General features: G+C 40.1%; 1 protein-coding gene across 1 annotated transcript in view; it reads left to right on the top strand.

The window, feature by feature from the left end:
- Positions 1 to 23,195, top strand: part of raly (RALY heterogeneous nuclear ribonucleoprotein) — a 120,108-nt gene that overhangs the window by 60,491 nt on the left and 36,422 nt on the right. Inside the window, exons 2-4 of the mRNA XM_084026580.1 lie at positions 10,664 to 10,977; positions 16,369 to 16,441; positions 18,227 to 18,274. Coding sequence (XP_083882706.1) covers positions 10,722 to 10,977; positions 16,369 to 16,441; positions 18,227 to 18,274 — 377 coding nt within the window. The 5' untranslated portion in view covers positions 10,664 to 10,721. The remainder of the gene's footprint in view (positions 1 to 10,663; positions 10,978 to 16,368; positions 16,442 to 18,226; positions 18,275 to 23,195) is intronic.

The raw sequence follows: 23,195 nt of genomic DNA, 5'->3' as shown, positions 1-23,195 counted from the left end.
TCAGGAGTCCTACAGGAGTCCGCTACTGAAAGTTGGGAGTTTGTTCTGCCTGGTTCACGTAAGCTAGAAGGATGTTAATATCAGAGGTTTCATTTACATTAACGTTTGAATCGGTGTCCGTGTGCGTATGTGCGCGCGCGCCAGGATGTCTAAAAAAAGAAAAGTGGACATAAGCGACTTCTTTAGAAGTCAAAGTGTAAATTACTCAAAGAAATGCGTTACACCCATCCTGCAACACCTTCACTGGCTCCCAATAAAGCAGCATGTCCACTTCAAGATCATCCTCATCATTTACAAAGCTCTCAATAATCTGATCAATTAACAAGCATAATTTAATTTGGCTTAGTTGTGACCCGTTGAGGTGCAATAAATATCAAAAGTTCCAAAAGATATATTGTGTTATTTTTATCAATCCACTCTATAAGCATAGTAATTATAATATCTCCAATAAAATGGTTTAGATTTGTGCACTGTGGATTTCTGTTTGCAATGTATTGAGTATCCATTCCATTATAATACTCAGATTTATCATAAATAATTGAACACGCACATGTATTTTAAGTTCCGTCAAAGAGGAATGGGGTCCAAATTATTTAACTGTATTTAAAATCATTTGAAAGTAACACAATAGTTACTTTCCAAAGTAACTAGTTATTTTTAGAATTTGTAACTCAGTAACTACTTTAGTTACTTTCTGGGAGAAGTAACTAGTACTTTAACTAGTTACTTTTTTAGAGTAACTTGCCCAACACTGTTCTTCAGTGGTGGTAAACCTCTGTGAATTGGAGAAAGGTTCCAGCCAATAAATCATTTTGGAGTGAATGTTACGTTTACGTCACTTCAGTTGCGAGCACAACAAGTTGAGATGGACGATATCTTCGGCAACGTTTTTCACGTCGGGTCGTATCAGGTCTCCATAATAGAGACAAATGTATTTTTCTCTCTTTAATGCAGACCACTGGGGATGCGGAGCAGAAGCTGTCTGATGGTTTTAGAATTTGGCCGTCAGCGTTAAAACATCTGCCTTATTGGCTATGTGAAGATTGACTGGGTGCCCACAACGATTCCCCCTATCATAGTATTACCACCTTGTGTTGTAAGCACAGTTCGTGGAAGTGACTCTAATCCCAAAGGTGCTGCTGTCTCATCTGTTCTATTTATTATTACAAAGTGTTTTCTGCCTGCCGGCTCCCCCGCGGTGGAATGACCTTCCCTCGTCGAGGGTGGAGTCGCTTCGTGCCTTCCAGGCTGAAAACTTTTTTTTTTTTTACGATGCACTTCACATTATCGTCTCCCTGCCGAGCCAGAGCCCCCTATCAGCTTATCCTCGCTGCTCTCCACAATTCCCTTGACTTCACCCCTCTCTCTCACTCTCTCTTTATCCAGCACTTCACTGAGGTACATGATCAGTATTTAGTCTGAGTATTATTTGAGAGCGAAAACTATTCTGGTGTTATTGCTGAACATTTAGGAGTACTTTAATACCTGAATGGTTTGGGTTTGATTTATTGAAGCTAGTTTGGAAACAGTCAATTGAACAAAATCTGCGTTGTAAATTACCTTTGCTTTTGAAGCATCATGTTTCAAATTATTTGAAACTGAGAAAATGGAAAATGCCTTTTCCTCAAAACTTAATTTAGAGTGCATTTTTATTGTAAGGGATATTTTAAGGGGCCTTTATTGCTGACGTGGAATGGGGACAGAGGGGACGACACTCATCAAAAGGCCGCCGGTTGAGTTTGAACCTGAACTACCCCAGTCTCGTGGCATGTTGTGAATTAGTGACATAATGCAATTTATTGGTTTCATTTACTGCCACAGCTATTGAAATATTGAGGGACTATGATTTATAGTTCATGTTGATGTTGCACTAGTCGTGTAGTTTTGTGATATAAATGACTTTTATAGCAAACCTATTTTCCTTCAACCGGCTACTCCAACTCCCCAAGTGGTTTTCAGCATGTCCCCCCAGGTTCCTTCTTACATTATCAAGAAAATAGGCATCAACTTTCTGCATGCAGCTGAGGATTATATACGAGGGGTTTATTAGATATCAGATATCACTTTTGAAGCAACAGCAACAAGGCAACCGTTTTTGGACAAAGCTGCATTTCCCTGGAACCCTAATATGAAGATTATCCTGCCGCGTGATATTATTACATGAATCCAAACTAACTGCTTTAAATAACTCCAAATGTAACATGCACTTTAATGGAAAACTGCTACCAATCAGAATTGTTGAATCTTGTGATGTAGAATCCAGGGAGCTCACTTTAAACCAAAAATTTTTAAAATATTTAACTGTAGCAGGCAATACATGAAGAAGCAGGAAATACAGAGTTGCGTAATTTAGACATGGGCATACTAAAAAATGATGACAGAGAGATGCAACTACACGAGAGGGAGCCATCAGAAAATGGAAAAAGTGGAGGACAACTGTATTTACAGCCGATTCTCTCCACTAGATATTATATCTCATCTATATGTTTGTAGATGGAGAGCTTTACTTTTGTATCCCAATCTTGAAGTACTGTAGTTTTACAACTCCATAATGTCGTTTTTAGAATAAATTTCTAGCTCCGTCAGGAATTGAAGCAAAATTCATATCTGTGTTGCAGCATTCGACTGTTTTTCATACAGCATAGTATCTGATATTAGACGTTGAAATATACATAAACTATTCATTTTGCAAATGCAAATCAAGCCTTTTTGTCATGGGTAAAATCAGCAGGATCACACTCCCTAGACTAATAAACAATTCAGTTCGTTAGGTGCATGATGGAACATTTATGACAAATGATTCAGTGTCTGATCAAGTCTCAAACCAATTTTGCCATAAATTAAATGATTGAAGTTGGATGAAACGGGCAAAAACTTGATGTTGACAATGAATTTTGACAGATTGCATTTGCAGTTGTCTTTTGGCCTCAAAATAGTCTTTTAAAATGTTTAAAATTGGAAGCAAAAAATTGTGTTGAAAATTGTTAACCTTTTATCTTTTGATATAAAATCTGACCATACAAATGTATTCATGTTTAATCACATTATCCCATGTTAATGCTGTCATCATGCTCAAGTGTGTTGAAGTCTACATTGTGATAGTTCCAAGAGCCCCTGAAGGCAGCTTTAAACTGTATGATCACAGTCGCATATGGTGTTAGCTCTAATTGCTAATCCTACATACCCAGACTCACAGAGAGAGGCTTGGTGTATCATTCTCTGCAGTTGGGTTTTATTGTGCATTTGTAGTTTAATTAAATACCTCATTTGAGTTTAAATAGTGAACTATAAAACTGCTAGTTCTCTCTTCTCAAACCAGAAATGTTGCAAAAAGTTTATCAGAATGGTCAACTTTCACACACACACACACATGCAGCCAGGAATTCGTAGGAACCACAACTATCTGTAATGTGAATTTGGTTGACTTCATTGATCCGTCCAGCAAAGAGCAAAATGTCACCTTCAACTGTCAGGGTTTTTTGCTCGAAGGCAATGGCAGCACGTCTGTGGTTTTGCCCAGACTAACAGCATCAGGTCGGATCACCGTTTTCAGGCCGTCCAGCAGTGCAAAATACAAAAGTGCTTTTTTTCGGATGGAAAGAGAATGCAAACACTGTTGGATATGGAGCCTGGGGTGTGCCGCTGGGGTAATTTTACAGTTTAATTACGATCACTGAATAAATTGATATTATAAATGTGTTAATTGCATTTGTATTTAAATTATAAATAAATGGATACAAAGTAAAAACAGATCATTACATTTGCCAATTCACAATTATTTATTTATGCTTTGAATGATTAACAAAAGAAATCACAAAATACATTTTTTAAATGTTATTTGTGGTGTTACATTTCCTATGCGTGTCTATAATAGTATATCCCTCAATTCATTCAAGTTATCTTTGAAGTTGAGTCCTGAGGCACTCGTGGTGGTATTTCCGGATAAAAATATGAAGCTCATTTCAGTTTGAAAAGCAAAAATTTACATTACAAAATTCCATCACAAGCACAAAGTAGGCTCTCTGATTCATTTAGGGCTTACAAGCTTGATCCTGTTTTATGCTAATGCATGCATGTATCACCGAACCATGAAGCACGAGACGAAGCTCTTAAAGCTAATTTGCTTATAGGGTATGAGATCATTGGGCTTTAACATTCTAGTACACAATGTGTTAAAAGAGAGAGAAAGTCTCAGAAAGCCTCCGGTCCCATCGAAGGCCGTTTGCTATGGAAATTGATGCATTTGGTATGATGCTTAACTCCCATCTGCTGGTTATGATTGAGAACTGATGGTAGTGGCTTAGATTATTTTTGTGATACCTCTTATGTCCATGGACAGGCCTGCGTGCCTGCATAATGTAAAATTCTGAAACGTATTTTCTTCAACAAAGACAATTCATAGTTTTCAAATAATCATGTGATAAGTCAAAAGTTCTCAGCTGGATTTGTAGCAGAAACTTGCTTATTAATTTGGTAATTTCTGAATTTAAGCATGTGTGAGGGTCTTATCGTATAGTTTAAACAGTCATATCTCTATGGGATGTACACTGAGGATTGATTGATTTTGCCATACCAGTGGTTACATGACATAACTAAGCTGTGATATCTATGGTGCCCTGATTCCTGTATTTTGACCAAAGATAAGAAAAATTCCAGAATTATATTTGCCAAAAAGAGCCTTAAATTGTAGCTGTGTAATCTGTTTGGATCCTGTCCAAACTGTCCGGTATGCATGTGAACGGTGGATTCATCATACTTTTGAATTAAAACATTTAAATTATTATTATTATTTTTTTTATCTCTAATCTCCACAGGAGGGGAGTTTACGTACGACCGCGTATTAGGGCCACTGTCGCTTTTATCTTTCTAATTAATTCATCCCAACGTGTGATGCTTTGCTAAGGCCCTTAAGGTAATGGCTGTTGATGGTTATTGTTGGTTAATTTTATATGGGCCAAATTGTCATCTTATTTGTGTTTATTGAGCAGGTAGTTTGCCTAAGCTAGCAGTAGCTTTCACTTGTTGTCATAGCAACGGCAAACATCCGGGTCAAGCTAAGTGATTACTTCCTCTATGACCGCTAGCTTAGCCAAACCACCCGATCAACAAACACACATACCGTAAGATGACAATTTGGCCCATATAAAATTAACCAACACTAATCATCAAGAGCCATCACCCTAAGGACCTTAGCAAAGCATTGACACACGGGATGGATTAATTAGAAAGATAAAAGCTACATTCATGGGAAGTTAGCTAGCATAAATGCCGGTTGTTAGCATCGTAATAAACTAGCAAATTTGCCACTTTAAAACTCGCAAATTTGCTAGCTTTAAAGTCGCAAATTTGCCACTTTAAAACTAGCAAATTTGTGACTTTTAATCTCAGAATATTGCCCACCTCTCTCGGCTCCGTTTTTTTTTTTTTTTTTTCGACAGTGGCCCTAATACGCCGTCGTACTCACATGAGTGGCCCTGGAGCTAAACGCTTGAGATACATTATGATGCATTCATTCTCTATTCAGTAAAAGTGAGTCTTGGACAAAGACGAATTATAATGTTATCATGCGTGTACAAAAGCTCAAGTTATTTTAAGATGTTTTCACAGCAATATGAAATAAAATTAGTACAACATTAAGATTTAATGACGGTTTACACGGACTTTAAGGCTGTTAAAGTCTTTTTTGGGAGAGTGATGAAAAAAAAAAGTCTTAAACCGTATATACCAACTACTTTTAACTAAGCAAAACAACAACTTGTGGATCTTCCAATATTGCTCATTAACGACCGGCAATCGGTATCGGGAGGCAAAAAGGCTTCCAACATGTTCCTACATCTTCAAGATTATCAGCCATCCCTTTATCCCCAAGTCCAGGAAAAAAAATCCTGAACTACTGACCGGATACAGTTGATAATGATTATAAATATTTATGTTTAGTAGCTACATTATACATATGCTGATTAATAATCATGATATTAAAATCTCATATAATGTGCACAAGTGTGTCTGTGTGTGTGCACCCTGCAGTACTTTCAGTGACGTATAACAAATCCTCATGCAAAAACTAAAATGCCAGCCTGCAACTTCCTGTGTGTATAAGTCCTTTCCTTCTATTGGCAATATGTGTGTGTGTGTGTGTGTGTGTGTGTGTGTGTGTGTTCACTGCACGCACAAACACACACACACACAGACAGAAATTGGAAACATTCACACAGACCTTTACGCACTCTCTTGCTCACTCGCTCCCACACACACACACACACACGCACACACACACACATAAACACACATACTGGATTTGCTGGGTCAACAATATGTTGACCACTAAATGTGGACCTCTGAAACAAACGCACACACCGGCCCCTCTGGGCCAAGCTTAATTTGATTTATTAGAGTTGGACCAGTCAGGTTTAAGATGGATCCATCACTGGGAAGGTCAGAAGGACCAGAGATCATCAAATCACACACAGGCACAAATATAGATTATTTAACCTGACTTTTTAACCTTTTCACTTTTCTTGAAATGTGCCCGTGAAAACAAAACCTATTCTTTCCTGTTTCCACCACTTTGGACCAGTTATTCCCAAAGAATGTCGCAGGAGATTTTATTTGGGTCTCCAAATAAAATGAGCAGAGTTTCTTGTAAAGTCTTTGATTTAACGATCATATCACCTTTGAGCCACATGAGGGAGCCTGAATCTCCATATTGCTCTGATAATTATACCCTACTTTATGACAATTAAACTATGAAAGGCATTTTTATTTATTGTGTTTAACTGATGAGAGGGGAAAAAATCAAGACCCTATTAACTTCACCTAAAAGTGTATATTACGTCTCATGTATGATTTATTTATTTTTTATTTTATAAAAAATAAATAAATCATACATGTAATAAATCCCCCCCCCCACACACACACACACCCACAGACACACACAAACACAGACAGACACAGTCGGCATCATAATTATCCCTTCTCTCCTAGAACCCAAATATTTCAACTCAAGCTGTGACGCAAAAGCCTATCAGCAGTGAGATTCTCGTCCTGTCGTCTCTGAATCAGAAATGGAGACACGGAGAAAGATATGGTAGTGGTCTGCGGTCCCCCAGAGGTCTACGATAGAAGCTCACGCTAGTCCAGAGACCAGACCAGACTATGTGGAGAAACCAGAGACTGTCTATGGTCCAAACAACAAGGTTGCTGCCGTATTTATGTCTAGATTACCTTATTTGGAGTGTTGATGGAGCAGCTACAGTGTTCTCCGATCAATCCAAACTTTGTTAAAAAAAAAAAAAAGCATTTTAAAAGTTATTAGCTTGTTGTCTTGCAGACAGACCTAACAAAGCATGACTTCAAACTTTTATACTAATCACCATCATTATAGTTATTTCAGTATCCATTTGACTCATTTCTTGTAATTAAATCACAGCTAAATAGTTTATTTTGGGTTCATCCAGCTGTGGTAAATCAGCCGACATGTGTTATCCAGTGAATCCAGCTTGTGAAATTCACTGAGCACCTCTGGATGATGTCATGAACCCAGACAGGATGGCGTGTGTTCCAGGTGTATCTGGTACTTCACCACATGTACAAAGCAGCAATAGCGGTTATTTTAGCCATTAATTGATGAAACGTCAGTGTCTGTATGGAGATAAGCCCTCCTCCTCTCCAGTGCCTCGAGCATGAGTGATGCAAATTGATACAAATGGCACCCTGAATAAAAACAAATGATCCTTGTTTGAGCAAACGTTCGCAAGTAAAAGCAAGCTGACAATTTGATACATGTTTGTTATATTTTTAGACAACAATATGCTTCCAACTTTGCGGCAGTTTGTGTTTGACCCTTTGGTGTTTCACATAGCAATGCCCCTGCACACAAAACCAGCGGCATAAAGAAACGTTTTTCTCAGTTTAGTGTTGCAGAATGTGACTGGCCTCTACTGAACTCAAACCCATTAAACACCTCCAGCATAAATTACGTAAACTGAACATGATAACCTTCACAGTGAAATAAACATAATAATGCTCTTGTGGCTGAGTGGGAACAAATCCCTTCAGCCGAGTGCCGACATCCGATGGAAAGCTCAGAGGTGCCAGCCATATTCAGTTAAATGTGTTTAAGTTATATTTAACTGTCATTAACCAGAATAATCCCATTCTACATGTGGGTTTTACCACATGAAAATGCAGATAACAGACTTTTTTTTTAAAAGAAAGCAAAAAGTTAAATACAACATGAAAACCTAAAAGAAATTAAGCATAGATACACCCAAACGATATAACAAACACATTTGCAAATTTAAATGTCATTTCATGTCAGTAGAGGTACATTTGGTGCTCAAATTATCCTTAATCGTGCTTTTAAAATCTCTCTGCACTGTGTCTTATCAAACAATGTGGTTTATTTTGTGAATGTGTTACTTGTTTTTTATCTGATGACTCACACACAACATTATGACATTTTAATGGTTGCATTTGTTACGCAGTTTTGATTTGAATGTAGACTTTATTTGGTAATTTATGTGACACAAAATGAGCATGTCTGCATGCAGGAATCACTTCTCTATCTTGACATTGAGGGATTTAAAAAATGATTTTAAAACTGCATACTTGATTTGCTTTTGGGGACATTCTTTACTTGTAGTTTCAGCTTTTTGCTGTTTTTCCTTCAGCAGTGGGAATATGTGTAGTTATGTAACTGCTTTTGTGCAAGTTCAATTTCATGTCAGTTCGTAGTTGTTCAGTAAACAGGGAAAGAGAAATAGTTCGGAACAGTGATTCTTTGGTGACTTAATGAAACTGTGCTGCTCTTGAAATTCCCTTTAATACTGCTGGTGGAGGGTGTTTATATCTTAAAAAGCTGATTTTCTTTGAGTTAACAAAAGTTCCCTGTGGTCTTTCTGACCTCTTGTGGCGTAATGGAGCTGTTTTTCTCAGACGGCAACGTCTTATTCCTAAAAGCAAAGCCAATAGAGCATTGCCTTCTTGCATTCTTTCTATATTAAGTTAGAGGCGACTCTTCTGGCTGCAAAATAAGTCCAATCGTATAGGGCAGGGCTTTGTGTATACGGCCTATGTTTTTTCTATGAGTTCCTATGTCAGTGCACAGGGGCGCAGATGGCCGACATGATTTGCAGTCCTGCTGATAGCTTCCCACTATTCCTCAACGCCAACGTGACGTATTCCCCCCCATCTTAGCTTCTCCCTTACTTCTCAGCATGTGTTCATTAGTCAGGTGGATAGAGGGACTCGGCACACAGCGAGGATGAAGATAAAAACTACATTTGGTTTTCAAATCCCGCTCTGTGATCGATTGATCTTGTCTCATGCGACGAAGAAGCAGTGGATTTATTTTTCTTCTGCTGTAACTTGTTTGATCCGAGCAAACTTGTTTAACTTTGTTGTTCTTTCCCCTCCAAATTTATGTAGATTTGACTTGAGCTTCCCTTTCGATTGAAGTGCTTCTATTAGTAATGAGATGAGTCGTCAAAGATTCACTGGTGGCACCGGTGGTGTGTAATGACTTGGTGATTCCTCCCTTTTTGAAGGAACAGCATTTCACTGAAGTGCGAGTGAAGGTGCAGATGATACTTCAGTTATTACACATGTGCACCTGCTTTGAAAGTCTGTTCCTTAAGTGCTGATAATTGCTGAAAAAAATGTATTGTCTCCTCTTCCTCAATTAAAAAAATGTTGGTGCAAGCTCCAACAAAATAATGTTCCCATACAACTAAACTGCACTCTTAGTTACATTTCCAGGGAAACCTATTTCTGGACCAAACAATCGCAGATGTAAATAGTTTTGAAACTGTTAAGGAACATAATTAGATTAAGGCAACAGAACTATTAGTAATAAAACATGATTTGGTTTAAATTGGCCTAGGAAATTGAAACAAAACAAAAATGCAACGGAAGTTGGTTTGGTTTAGTAAAAATAACATCATGGATTGGTTTTTAAATGACTACTAAATTGAAACAAAACGAAACTTGGTTATGTTCAGTCAAAAAACCCCTCCTTGGATCAAACGGGGACACGGATATCGGTCTCCTGAAAGCCCTGTGCTTCGTGACCCGTCCACCAAACCCTCTCGCAGAGTCGTTTGAAATCGTGACAAAATGTGTTTCCCTTGAAAATTTAATTTACGAAGGAGGTTTTGTTGTGTGGGAAAGTAACTTTTAGGAGACCAGGATGGTTTTATAAGTGAAATTGTTGTGGTGCCTTTGTGTGCTACGGACAAATGTGTCTTTCGTTGCTAGAGAGTTTTGTGTCCATAGTGAAAGGAAGAGAATCGTGGGATTCTGTGGCAGTAGATTGGTGAAGCAGTTTCACAGAACAGACCCTGAGTGACCTTTTATGTGGTCGGAAAAACCTTGCCAAGGCTGTTTTACTTCACTAGAAGGCCTCACACCCACACTGTGACTGTGTGCACCAAGGTTTTTACATCTGTGTGTAAAAATGTATGTGCACTCTAATTGAAGTCCAGTGAAGAAAGTTATTGACTGAGTCCCTGAAAACCTCAAACATAAAGTCTTTTCTGTCTTGACAGGTATTTCAACTTTACTGAATCGTGCTTTTCCATATGTTTTTATTTGTATTTGTTCAGTTATGAGTCTTGTTACTTTTGAGTACATCAGTCATCTGTTCTCTTTTACCCACTTTCAGGTCCGCATCGCTCGGCGTCTCTCCCTCCCGATCCATCCATTCGTCGGGTCGCTCCAGCATGTCCCTGAAGGTCCAGACCAGCAACGTGACCAACAAGACGGATCCAAAGTCGATCAACTCCCGGGTGTTCATCGGTAACCTGAACACAGCGGTGGTGAAGAAGTCGGACGTGGAGAGCATCTTCTCCAAGTATGGCCGGGTGCTGGGCTGCTCCGTGCACAAGGGCTACGCCTTCATCCAGTACGCCAGCGAGAGGCACGCCAGGGGGGCGGTGATCGGGGAGAACAGCAGGGTGCTTGCCGGACAGACGCTGGGTGAGTCCACATGACACAGCGGGAATTATCGGGCTGTTCTCGTTTACAGTTCGTACCTATATCCATGAAAAGCGATGCATTGTAGTTCACATATAACCCACGTGACTGTGAGCCGGGATGTGCAGGACTGCAGTTGAGGAAGTCAGGTGGCGTAATACTTGACCACATTGCTTTGGGACACACAGTGTTTGTTGATGTAAAGGCCTCAATACCCATTCACCATACCTGGTGCTTATCAATATTTAACACTGCATCACTAGCACTAGCCATTGTATACGTGTATGTGTATGATTTACGTGTCGAGATCTGAATACAAAGGCTGACCCCCCTCCTAATGGACCAACTTGGGGCTTTATTTCAGAAAGAAATATCCACGGTAGTCAACGACATGATTTTTCACACACAATGTTTCTCACAGATGATGTTGCAAGTCAAGAAACTCACATATTGGTTATAATTGGTCAGGCATAAAACCAGATTATTATGTAAAGTTCATCCAACAGCAAAACACTCACTCAAATAAATTTAATCTTTGAAACAGCTTCCTGTCAGAGGACGAGGGGCTACCTCAGATTGTTAAAAATGGAAATAAAATGCTATAAACGTCATAAAAGTTGATTTGTTTTAAATATTTCAAAGGATGTTGTTGGCACAAAGCTACAATAGTGGCAGCATTTTAGCCACCGACTTTCGATCGGTGGAATAGCGTAAAAATACCACTTGAAATATCACTATTGTTTTTGGTTGTTTGTTACGGCCTTCGTCCTCTGATAGGATGCACAAGGCGCTCGTTAGCCTTTTCAGCATCGTGATGTTTAAAGATCTGCAAAGCTGGTTGGTTCAAACAACGCAAAGTACTCACCTTGCATCACATATGCTAGGTAGGCTATTTACTACGTAATTATTTTAATATTTGACTTTACCTAACCAAGTATGCATGTATTTAGGTTTACATGAGCAAAGTCACTGGTCATGGTGATTCTGTTACAAATTGATTTAAGTCCAAAACTTTGCTGTCATAACTTCAGGTGTGACCACCTGAACATACCAAGACTGTCTGGAGCTAAAACCTTATATCACCTTAAATTATAGATATAGAATTCAGATATAATGTTTTGGTATTTGCACGAGTAGACTGAAAAACCAACAAATATATCTACAATTTAAAACACGGGCCCCAGAACAAACAAGTGTTAAATTCAGTGAAACTGTAAACCATGGAATCATGTCTATCATGTATAGAATAATAGTTTGGGTTGGATGAAGGTGTTCATGGTTCTGGATCACTGCCTTAAACACACACACCCACACACACACACACACACATACACTCTTCAGCCGCTGGCTGTTGCAAACTCACAATCCAAATATTTCCCATGATAGACTTTTAGACTATATATAAGAACTAGACGTCACCCATCGGTTTGTGGACTACAGTTTTGAAGCCTCGAGTTCAGCACTTTGACTGTCGCCATCTTGGCAATTTTGCAACCAGCGAACGAAGTGACCTGGTTTGAAGCTACTAACAAAGTTTAAGGCACTTAAAGGAGAAATCCGGTCATTTTTGACACCATGTCCGTTGTCCTCAGGGTCATCCCGACTTATTAGAAGCAAAAAACCCAACAAAAATTGACGTTGCCTAGCCCGAGATCTGTACCTGCCTGGCAGCCTTCCAGACTCGCTACAATGCTAACCCATTGGGGCACCGTTGTATCTGCTTTCCTGGGCCACAGAAAACAATTACAAGACCTATGCAACACAGGTTGTGTCCGTACGACACCACGGCGCTCGTTTAGCACAAATAGTGTGGCAAAACGACATAAATATGTGTGTTTTAGCATGAAGTTACTCACCTCAAATCACCCCGTAGAGTAGACATTAGCAGTAGACAGCCGAGCGCCTGTCGTCCCTCCCAGTCACCGCAGAAACGAAAACGTTTTTCACGTAGTTTTGATTTTGTATCCATAAAGAAACGACCGAGCAGTGCAGTCGTCATGTCCGTAATAAATCCATGAAGCTGTTACGTCCATATGTATGACTGTTACAACATAGCAACATAGCTTCAGCTAGTAACGTGCCGGGCGCTCGTCTGTCCCAGTCACCGCAGAAACGAAGACGTTTTCCACGTAGTTTTGATTTTGTATCCATAAAGAAACGACCGAGCAGTGCAGTCGTCCTGTCCGTAATAAATCCATGAAGCCGTTACGTCCATATGTATGACTGTTACAACATAGCAACATAGCTTCAGCTAGTAACGTTCCGGGCGCTCGTCCGTCCCAGTCACCGCAGAAACATAGCAACGATAGCTTACAGCTAAACAGTAGCCGGGAGCCAAAACAATGGAAGACTCGCGCAAGTTCCCGTCTCCCGACGTCCTCACTCTGGAGCTGTTTTCAAGCCACTAGTGACAAACTTCTTTCCATCGAGCAGTGCCGTCATGTCCATATGACAGTGTAACTGGCGCTAGCCTACATAGTAAGATTGCTTAGCCTGTGTGACAGTTGAAGCTGCTACAGCGACAACAAATCTCGCGCAGTCTCAGTAGGCTAGTTGTGTTGACGGCATGAGTGGGAGTCGCTTGTCGCGTGTCGCGTGTCGCGCGTCGCGCGTCGAGACTGCAGTCTCTCATCAACAGAGTGAGAACAAAGTGACCCTCGCGCGACTGTCCAAGATGTTTCACTGTAGTGAGGACGGCAGACGGGAACTTGCGCGAGACTTGCATTGTTTTGGCTCCCGGCTGCTGTTTAGCTGTAAGCTATCGTTGCTATGCTGTAACATAGTCATACATATGGACGTAACATCTTCATGGATTTATTACGGACAGGACGACTGCACTGCTCAGTCGTTTCTTTATGGATACAAAATCAAAACTACGTGAAAAACGTTTTCGTTTCTGCGTGACTGGGAGGGACGACAGGCGCTCGGCTGTCTACTGCTAATGTCTACTCTACGGGGTGATTTGGGGTGAGTAACTTCATGCTAAAACACACATATTTATGTCGTTTTGCCACACTATTTGTGCTAAACGAGCGCCGTGGTGTCGTACGGACACAACCTGTGTTGCATAGGTCTTGGAATTGTTTTCTGTGGCCCAGGAAAGCAGATACAACGGTGCCCCAATGGGTTAGCATTGTAGCGAGTCTGGAAGGCTGCCAGGCAGGTACAGATCTCGGGCTAGGCAACGTCAATTTTTGTCGGGTTTTTTGCTTCTAATAAGTCGGGATGACCCTGAGGACAACGGACATGGGGTCAAAAATGACCGGATTTCTCCTTTAAGCATGGGCTTCACTTCTCAGACCCATTGGCGGCCGTCTGGATAGACTGCTGAGCTGTCATGGTGTTCCCTGCCTCTCATCCAATGCATGCTGGGATAGACTGCAGCCCCCCAGAGATCCTTAACAGGATAATAGGTTTAGAGAACGAATGGGTTTTCCCTGTGTGCACGCCGCACAGAGCAGCTATTAGCTTTTCGCCCACATGTGCCGTGTGGGAACACAACACAAATGAACCCTAATAGTCGTCTGAACAAAAATAAAACCACAAAGCGGTAATCAGCTGAAGAGAAGAGAATGGACCTCTGGGAGACTCCATATGTCACATCTTTACAACGGATGTTTAATCAGTGATCGACAGTGTGGTCCCGATCCTTCAAATGGGGTTCAAACCAGTATAGCACTGTGCCAGAAAGTCCAACCGCATTGTCAAGTCTGTCTAGTATTATATCGTGGTCTGACCGTGTTGAATGCAGCACTAAAAATGTATTGAAGCTTTTCCACTTTTCCACTCTCTGTGTTTCAGCAGATGCCAAGACCTTAACATGAGCAGCCACGGTGCTGTGGTGTGGTCCAAATCCTGCCTGGAAAACATTCAAACAATTGTTTAACAGAAACACCCGTGTTATTCCTGACCCTTTTTTCCACCCTTAAAGTTGAGATGAAATTTAAAAAAAAAACCTTTAGATGGAAGTCCCAGTCATATTGTACAACTATTTGCCAATATATGCAAAAAATTATATTCCTTCGTGATAAGAATTTCAAAAGTAATTTTTCTTCAAAATATGATGTTAGCCAGTGGCGACCAATATCAAATAATGTCATAACATCTCTTCATCAAACAACTTGCAACTTCTAGCAATGAGGGAGGTGTGGAGCCACCGTCTTCTGTTGCTCTTTATCACACTTCATTCTTTTTAGCGGCCCAATCAAATGATTTGAATGAACAACTGAAGAAGTTAAAGACTCTAATGTCGATTTCACTGGGACTTTAAAGTCCCAGTCGGCAACATTTTTTTTTATCATATTTACCGAAGCCGACACTATGCTCCGATAGAACAACATAAATCAGTCGGTTTTAGAAAAAAAGCGCGCCTCTACGTGCACGTAGAGCCTGTTGTTTGTTTTGCAAAATATCAACAAAGCCCGTGGTTATCCTGTCGAATCAGCACGCAGGGCTGTGTTCGTGCACACAGAGCCCCTCTTCCCTCGGGTTGTACCACTATCACAGGGGGGAGGCGGAGGGAAGTAGGAACAAGCTTCTAATTCCCCGGTTAAAAAACGAAATGAGGAGGTCCAAAACAACAAAGGAAAAGAAAACACTGGTGGAAAATAAGGAAAAAAGAAAGATTGCGACAGGGCCCATGATAAAACCAGAGTCAACGTCGGACCCGCGTTTCAAAGGTGGCGTGATCTAAGGGATTTCAAAGGGCACGAAGTTGAGGGGAAGGAGCTCGGTGGTCGTGGTGGAAGAGCGTGAGAGTTGTAAACATTCAAAATCTGACAGAGTGCCCTCGATCTGCCGGACTTGCCGACTGGGACTTTAACCGTCCTGTTGTGCTCCAATTTGACATTTAGATATCATTTATGGGGCAGTTGTTTTGGTCCAAAACTTTCATTAATCCTTCATTGCTGTAATACAGATTACATTGTTTTTTCCTCATCCTGTCTTCATATACATATATATATTGTATACGTAAATATACATGGTATTCCTTCTTGACCACTTGAGTACATGATAAACCTTTTGTTTTTGTTTTTTATTTTTAACCACCATAAATAAGAGAAATCTTCAAACAGTAGAGCTGGAAATGAGATTTTGTTAATTTCAAGTTGACTGGCTGAACAAGCAGCTGAACAGCTGACTGTATGGGGCACTGTGCAGCCAGAGGGAAGATGTTGTAAGATGGCTCAACAGCATCCTCTAGTGGAAGTCACACAGCAACACACCATCCACCTTTAGAGATAGTTTCCCTGCAATAAGCTGATATCGTCTGGTTATGTTTAACCCCTTTTTTGTTTTGTTTTTAAGTGTTCATACGGATATTTTACTAAATATTTCTATTTTCCCTCAAACTTTCAAATGCTCCTCTTTCTTTTCCTCCGCTTCTTTTTTCAGATATCAACATGGCTGGAGAACCGAAGCCAAGCAGACCCAAAATCCTGAAGCGCTCAGCCACTTCCCTCTACAGGTACACACTGCCTTTATGTCTGACAGATCAGTGCATTACAAAAAAGTTTCAGGACTTCTTATTTTTAAAGGTATGTATTACAAGGCCAACCAGAGAATATGTAGCCCACCAATGCAGGTGGTCATGTGGGACTGAGATGTAGGGCCAATGCTTTAAAAAACACCTACACAGGATAATGACTCCCTGAAGAAGGTGGAGGCCGAGACCTGTAGTCTTAAGTTTTAATCGACAACGGCTCAGGCTTCTATTTTACCATGTCAGCCCCCCTGGTTAAAGTCCGTCATGAGTATTTAGTCTTGAACTGTTTGCTGTAGACGGACAGTATTAACAGTACAGTTTGTCCGATTTGTTTTTACCTATGACACACTTTAACCATTATAACTGATTATTGTTATGGTGGTAATCACTGTCAGAGTTTGCTTTGTATTGTAAAGGTGCACTGCCTTAAACGGCTGCTAAACCGAAACAACGTTGTTTACTGTTTCAGAAGCTTTTCATGCCTGACAAAAGCTGGTATTTTGGTGAAAAATCAGATTCTTTGGCAATCATTCTAAGAACATTTTAAATAAGGTTTATTACTCAAAATGTTTTTCATGTACATAAAAAGTTAAGAATAAAGTAATCTCTTGTGGTGGAGAAAATATTAGAAAAACGATGAATATGAAAGACATTTGAATATAATACAGTCCCAAAAAGACAGCATCTCAGAGAGTCTCAAAGTAGGTGTTTCAGAAATATTCCCTGACTATTTTAAAGCTGCATTCATCGAAGCAGCCAACAGTTATTGAGGTGGGAGGTAAATACTCTGTTACTGTAATTTAGTAGAATCTTCAGGAATCTGTACTTTCTGCCCACATTTTCAAAACAGGCTTGTTACTTTAGTTTGAATGTATTTGAGGGGAATTGTTGATTATTTTCTTGTTAATATAACGTGAGATTCAGTTAGCCAGAGACAGAGTAAAGAAGTTGAATCCGTACTTTCCCAAGAGTTTATCTACTAGGACGTCTGTACTTTTCGACACCTCTCCTTCCGCCAACCAGCCAAGTATTTTATATTCATGTCTGTCCAAAATATCTAATTTGATCCTTTTAGACATTTGTGTGAAATTGTCAAAATTAGCATATGAATTCCTGAGTTATCGCCCAAAACATGTTTCGCGAGATCATGGTGACATTTTACCACCAAATCCTAATTATTACTAATTTGAGTCCAAGTGGAGTCCAAGTCCATCGAGATGTTTCTGAGATATCTGGTTCACGTGATGGACTTATAACCCGAAAAACATAATGCCTCTCCAGGACTCATGCATAGAGATAAAAAAGGCAGTATTTATTTCTAATTGGTTTACAGCTCCATAATTACCAGGTTTTTATTGTTTGGTTGAAGACTCTCTGACTTCATTATCCCCCCCCCCCCAAATCCCGAATCCAGGAAAATTGTAAAATGTGTCAATAAACATTAAGCGTATTCACGAGAATCCAGCTCCTCTTGCCAGGTTCTCTTTTGTTTTTGTCATATTTATGTCTCTCTTTCTGTCTCTTGGGCTGAGTGGAAGTATGTTGTGGTTTCTTTGTCTCTCCCACTCAGTTTGTAATTATTGCCCCCTTCTTTTTTTTTAACGCATTTTTAATTTGTATGCGGAAATATAAACTGCATGAGAAACCCCCTCTCTGTTCCCATGTGTTGTTTTAAATGTGGTTTTGTGCTCGTGTTATGGAACGTATTGTATTACTTCTTTAGTTTTTTGCTATAAGTCACTGTGTGCTTTTGTGCTTCTTCCTCAGTGGCTACGAGTTTGACTATGATTACTACAGAGAAGACTTCTATGACAGGTAAGAGAAAGGATGGTACTTGGGGTCCTTCCAGCATTCTTCTCCCCTCCAGAGCCAGCAGGGCAGCAGTCGGGGTCTGAACACATGGGACTCTTGGCTCTGGTGTTTATAGCTATCAGCAGGAGGTTAATCTCAGCAGCCTGTGGCAGAATTTTGTTTGGAAGCACAATGTGAGTTAAACATGTTTAGCTATATAACAAGGGAGCAAATATGGTGTTAACCCCCCCCCCCCCCCCCCCCCCTTTTTGTCTATTGGAAAAATATGATGCCATTTTTGGTTCACTGTCTCTGTAGAAGAAGTTTAAAGGAGCGATATTACATATTTAGCTGAATTGAATTAGCTATGTATTGACATGACCCATGTCTATAGAATAAACAATGCTGTCAGAAAATTCCAGAAAGTCTTGTTCTGTCGATGCATTTTTGATGAAGGATGGCAGTCAGAGTCAAGCTCATTGACAAATGCATTTGTTTTTTCACCAGTTACATGCTTTTAATTTGAAATGTTGGGGTTTACATTAGCAGTAACTTAATACAGTATTTTCTTCTGTGAATGTCACCATAGACACATATGTTATGTTATATTACTGAAAAAATACACTGCTAAAAAAATAATGAAGGGAACACTTAATCATCACACTACAATACCGAGTCAGTTAAACTTCAGGGATATCAATCTTTGTTTAGGAAGTAATGGTGTGGTGATGTGTGGTGGAAATTAAATTGACGATGAAACAGGTGCAATGGACAGGCAAAAGCAAGAAAACCCCCAAAAAGGGGAATTAGTGTGGCATGAGGGTCGGATGTCCTCAAGTGGGACCTGCTCTCACAGCCCAGCACCGTGCAGCGGTCTGTCCTCTTAGCGGATGAGAGCAGGTTTACCCTGAGCACATGTGAGAGTTGTGAAAGAGTCTGGAGATGCCATGGTGAAGTCATGCTGCCTGTAACAGTCAGGGTAAGTGATGGTCTGGGGAGGCATCTCCTTGGAGGGTTACACACACCTTCATGTCATAGCAAATGGTACCCATGCTGTAAGGTACCAGAAATAAATTGTTAGATTGTCAGAAGTTTTGCTGGTGCAGTGGGCCCTGGGTTCCTCCTGGTGCAGTGGGCCCTGGGTTCCTCCTGGTGCAGTGGGCCCTGGGTTCTTCCTGGTGCAGTGGGCCCTCGGTTCATCGTGGTGCAGGAGCCTCATGTGTGGAGTTCCTGAATGACGAAGGCATTGATGCCATAGACTGGCCCTCATGTTCCCCTGAACCAAATCCAATTGAGGACCTGTGGGACATTATGTATCGGTGCATCAAACTCCACCACAGATCGGCATACAGGCCTCTGGAGGCTAAACAAGTTGGATTAGCCTGTGATTTAATTTTTTTACACTAATTTTCTACGAGGGTTATGGTTTCCATTGATTGCCATTACGTCATTTCGTTTTGAAGATTTTCAGCTTGAAAAGTTCACTTGCGTTTCACCCTTTTATTTTCTCATTTGTGCAGGCTTAGTTGCCATGAAAGCTGTGGAATCTTGTTTGTATATTTGCGTCAATGTGAAGAATTTCATTTTCAAAAACAAAAAAGACTTTATCTAAATGGCATTCGATAACAGTCAGACCATTCCAAAATATCAATCCAAAACCCTGTTGGACCGAACAGACAAACAGAAAACGAGCACCAACTCTGGCAGCAGGGTGATGCGCCCCCTGAATACTTGACCAGGACTCGGCTATGAGATCACCTACCTTCGTCTTGAGCCAATCTGAGGAACAGCTGGCCAAATTCAATCCATTGACATTGACCTCTGAAGTTATGTCACAGTGTAGTAACTATTATTGTTCCCACAGCACCAGGCAAAAGTCATCATCTTTCTGCCCCTTCTTGAAGCAAATCCAAGGAACTTGTATGTGTTGATGGATTTTCACGGAAGGTCATGGTTTTAAAACTGAATCTTTACTTCGATGACATACAAACCTCCATGCACACCAATGGAGAACCTTTTTCTGTTTATATACTGGGCAGGAGAGAAAGTAGAGTTGTCCAGCTGAGATGAATCAGCTCCAATTTATCCGGACGATCCCAGATGTCGGACTGACATATTACTCTCATCTAAGGATGAGATCCTTGCATGTAAAACATAAAAAAACAGGGTTATTCAGTGTCATTATTTTCAGACGTTTTGAAACTGTTGTGGTGTCAAGGGTTAATGTTTCACAAGAGACAATCATGCTTGTGAGGGAAAAACAACTCTTTTATTGTTTTTATTCCTGTCAAAATCCATCAAGGTTTGTCCGTCTGCAATGAAACAGCCTAATACAGTGAAGGGTAATCAAGGACTCTCTGTCTCCCTGGGAGAGAAAAAAGCTATGTCTGTTAATTCTCTGAATTATACATCACCAACAGCTACTTTGCCCAAGGTCAGAGCAAACGGATCAGCCAAGGATCACAGTGTTAAATTATCATGGATGTAGTGGAACATACACAACATAGAGCAATACATATCTCCACAGTGCTGTGTCTGCATGATGCATGGGTCATCCTGCAAAATAGAGATGAGATAGAGATGGAGGAAGGGGAGGTGAATGTATATAAAACAACTATTTCGAAAAACGTTATAATACCTACTATGTATCCCAACCCCTTAAACCTTGTATTATGTTTGTTTTCTGCATCCTCTTCCAAATCGCAACAGTTTTCATAGATTTTGTTAATTGCATCTTTCCATTTGCTTATTTGTGATGTTTCTGGTTTCAGCCATTTTTTTTGTAATATGTTCAAGTGCCACTAGTCTTTCTAAATTCCAAAAAGATATCCATCAATTTGTTTTTAGAGTGGTTATGGTGTTCTGCCAAGTCATAATTGCTTGGGCACTGAAAAATAGCATCTATGGCTTCACTCATTTCGGTCCAACAGCAAAACCACACATGGAAATAATAATAAATAATAATAAATAGTTAATACTGATGTCCTTACATAATTCCGGCAATATAATACATTTAAATTCCTTTCCCTGGCAATAGGCTAATGGTTATTCATTCCCTGCATTTTATAGTTAAGAATGCAATACATCTTACCTAACTTGATTTTTGATGTGAGCTCTATTTGATATTCTGGTTATACAAGTTATTAAATGGTGATTATCCTTCACTGTTTTATTTAATCAAAATTATTTTAAGAGGTAGCTTCTCATTTGAATTGGCTTTCTGGCTTTGGTGAAAATTCAATATTATGACAATATCCCCGCAGAGAATAATGTATTATAAGTTAGGTTTTGTACGTCTCAAACAGAACGTTTGGACTCGATGAGGAATACAAAATTTGATTATTTATGTATTCTTATTGTACTTCAACCAAAGTAGCTACTTTGTAGGAGGGCAATGATCTTTATCCCACACTTTACTTTGCACAGACCACCTTTTCACACTTGATGTGAAGCGAAGAGAAGACCTTATTTTTACTACTAGTGAAGATGTTAAAGATGCAGACATTGAACCCTGCAAATAAAAATGTAAAGGTGAACTACCAAATCACCTGGCAATCTAGACAAGACAATAAAATTAAGGTAGCAGCACTCTTTCTGTAAAGGGGTAGGTCATGACAGCATGTGTACACATTAAGTATACCTTCAGTAACTAACATACTCTACTAACATACTCTGCTATTCTTAGTGCCACAGTTTTTTACATACAAACATAATGTTTTAGAAACATATCTCCTTCCAACCTCTCTGGGCAACAAATATCATTATTACACAACCATGACGAGCTCGAAATCCACAAAACCACCCTGCAAATTAGGAAAATCTGAACGGATCTTTGGAGCGAAGGGCCAATTTGCCAAGACGATCAAATATTGACGAGACAACTGAGCCAAACAGCTGGAAACCAGGCCCAACGGAGCATCAGCAGGGATGTGTCCAAAACCATGTGGTCACTCAAAATTAACCATACCTTTGAAAACCATTGGCATCAAGCTATTACAGCCTTCATTTCTTCCAGAATGGCATTGGACAAGCTTTTGGATCCTGGCTGCAGAATTGTGCTCCCAAGATCATTGTTTGGACGCTGACAGCTGCAATGACGTTTTACTTGGGTGAGGCAAAAATAAATTACTATCAGAACGAGGCAAACACAACTTATGTTGCAGTAGGAAGGCAAACCTATTACACAACGTGGGCTTCATAATACTCTGGCTCCCAGTTGGGTTTCCAGTTCATCCCAATGGTGTTGGATGGACATAAGGTCAGAGCTCAAGTCAAGTTTTCCAAGCCAACATGCCTCTTTCGAAGGCCCGTGGCCTTTTTCAAACTTTGAATGCAAATTATTGGCTACAATGTTATTTTATGCCTCAGTATCAAAATTTCCCTTCAATGAAACTAAACACCCGCCCGTGACCAAACCATGAAGAACAGACCCAGACCAAAAGTATTTATTTAGTATTTGAGAATTTGACAACAAATGGCAGGCTTAATGATTTCATCGACATGGTAAATTGTCCAATTACATTCTGTAATTCAATGATTTCATTGTACGTGTACGAATATAGCACTATTTTTTTGTGTAGTTTTACTAAATAACATTTAATTCTCTGCTAGATCCTTCGATTCTTTTTACGATTATACCAGTCTATCCCTTGACTCAGAGTCAGCCCAGCCACACCGCGAAAAGAAACAAAATACTGCAGGATTCTACCTGGTGATCTCCTGGCCAAAAGCTAGCTTCATTAACCTCCATCCATCCATCCACCCCAAATCAGCCCCTGTACCAGAATTTGAGAAATCCCTGTTGACCTTTTCTGGGCAAACATCTGTCCTAACAGATGTTTAAACATGCTGAACAGCTGGGTTGCGGTCCTCAGCGTTGATTTACACCAATCACCGTGATCTTGCAGCCTCACTTGCTCACATTTTTAGCCTGGATGTATGGTGT

This window comes from Eutrigla gurnardus (assembly GCF_963514095.1).
Source record: "Eutrigla gurnardus genome assembly, chromosome: 2".
Taxonomy (NCBI): domain Eukaryota; kingdom Metazoa; phylum Chordata; class Actinopteri; order Perciformes; family Triglidae; genus Eutrigla; species Eutrigla gurnardus.
Note: the sequence above shows the minus strand (reverse complement) of the source record. Positions and strands in the feature narration are given on the sequence as shown.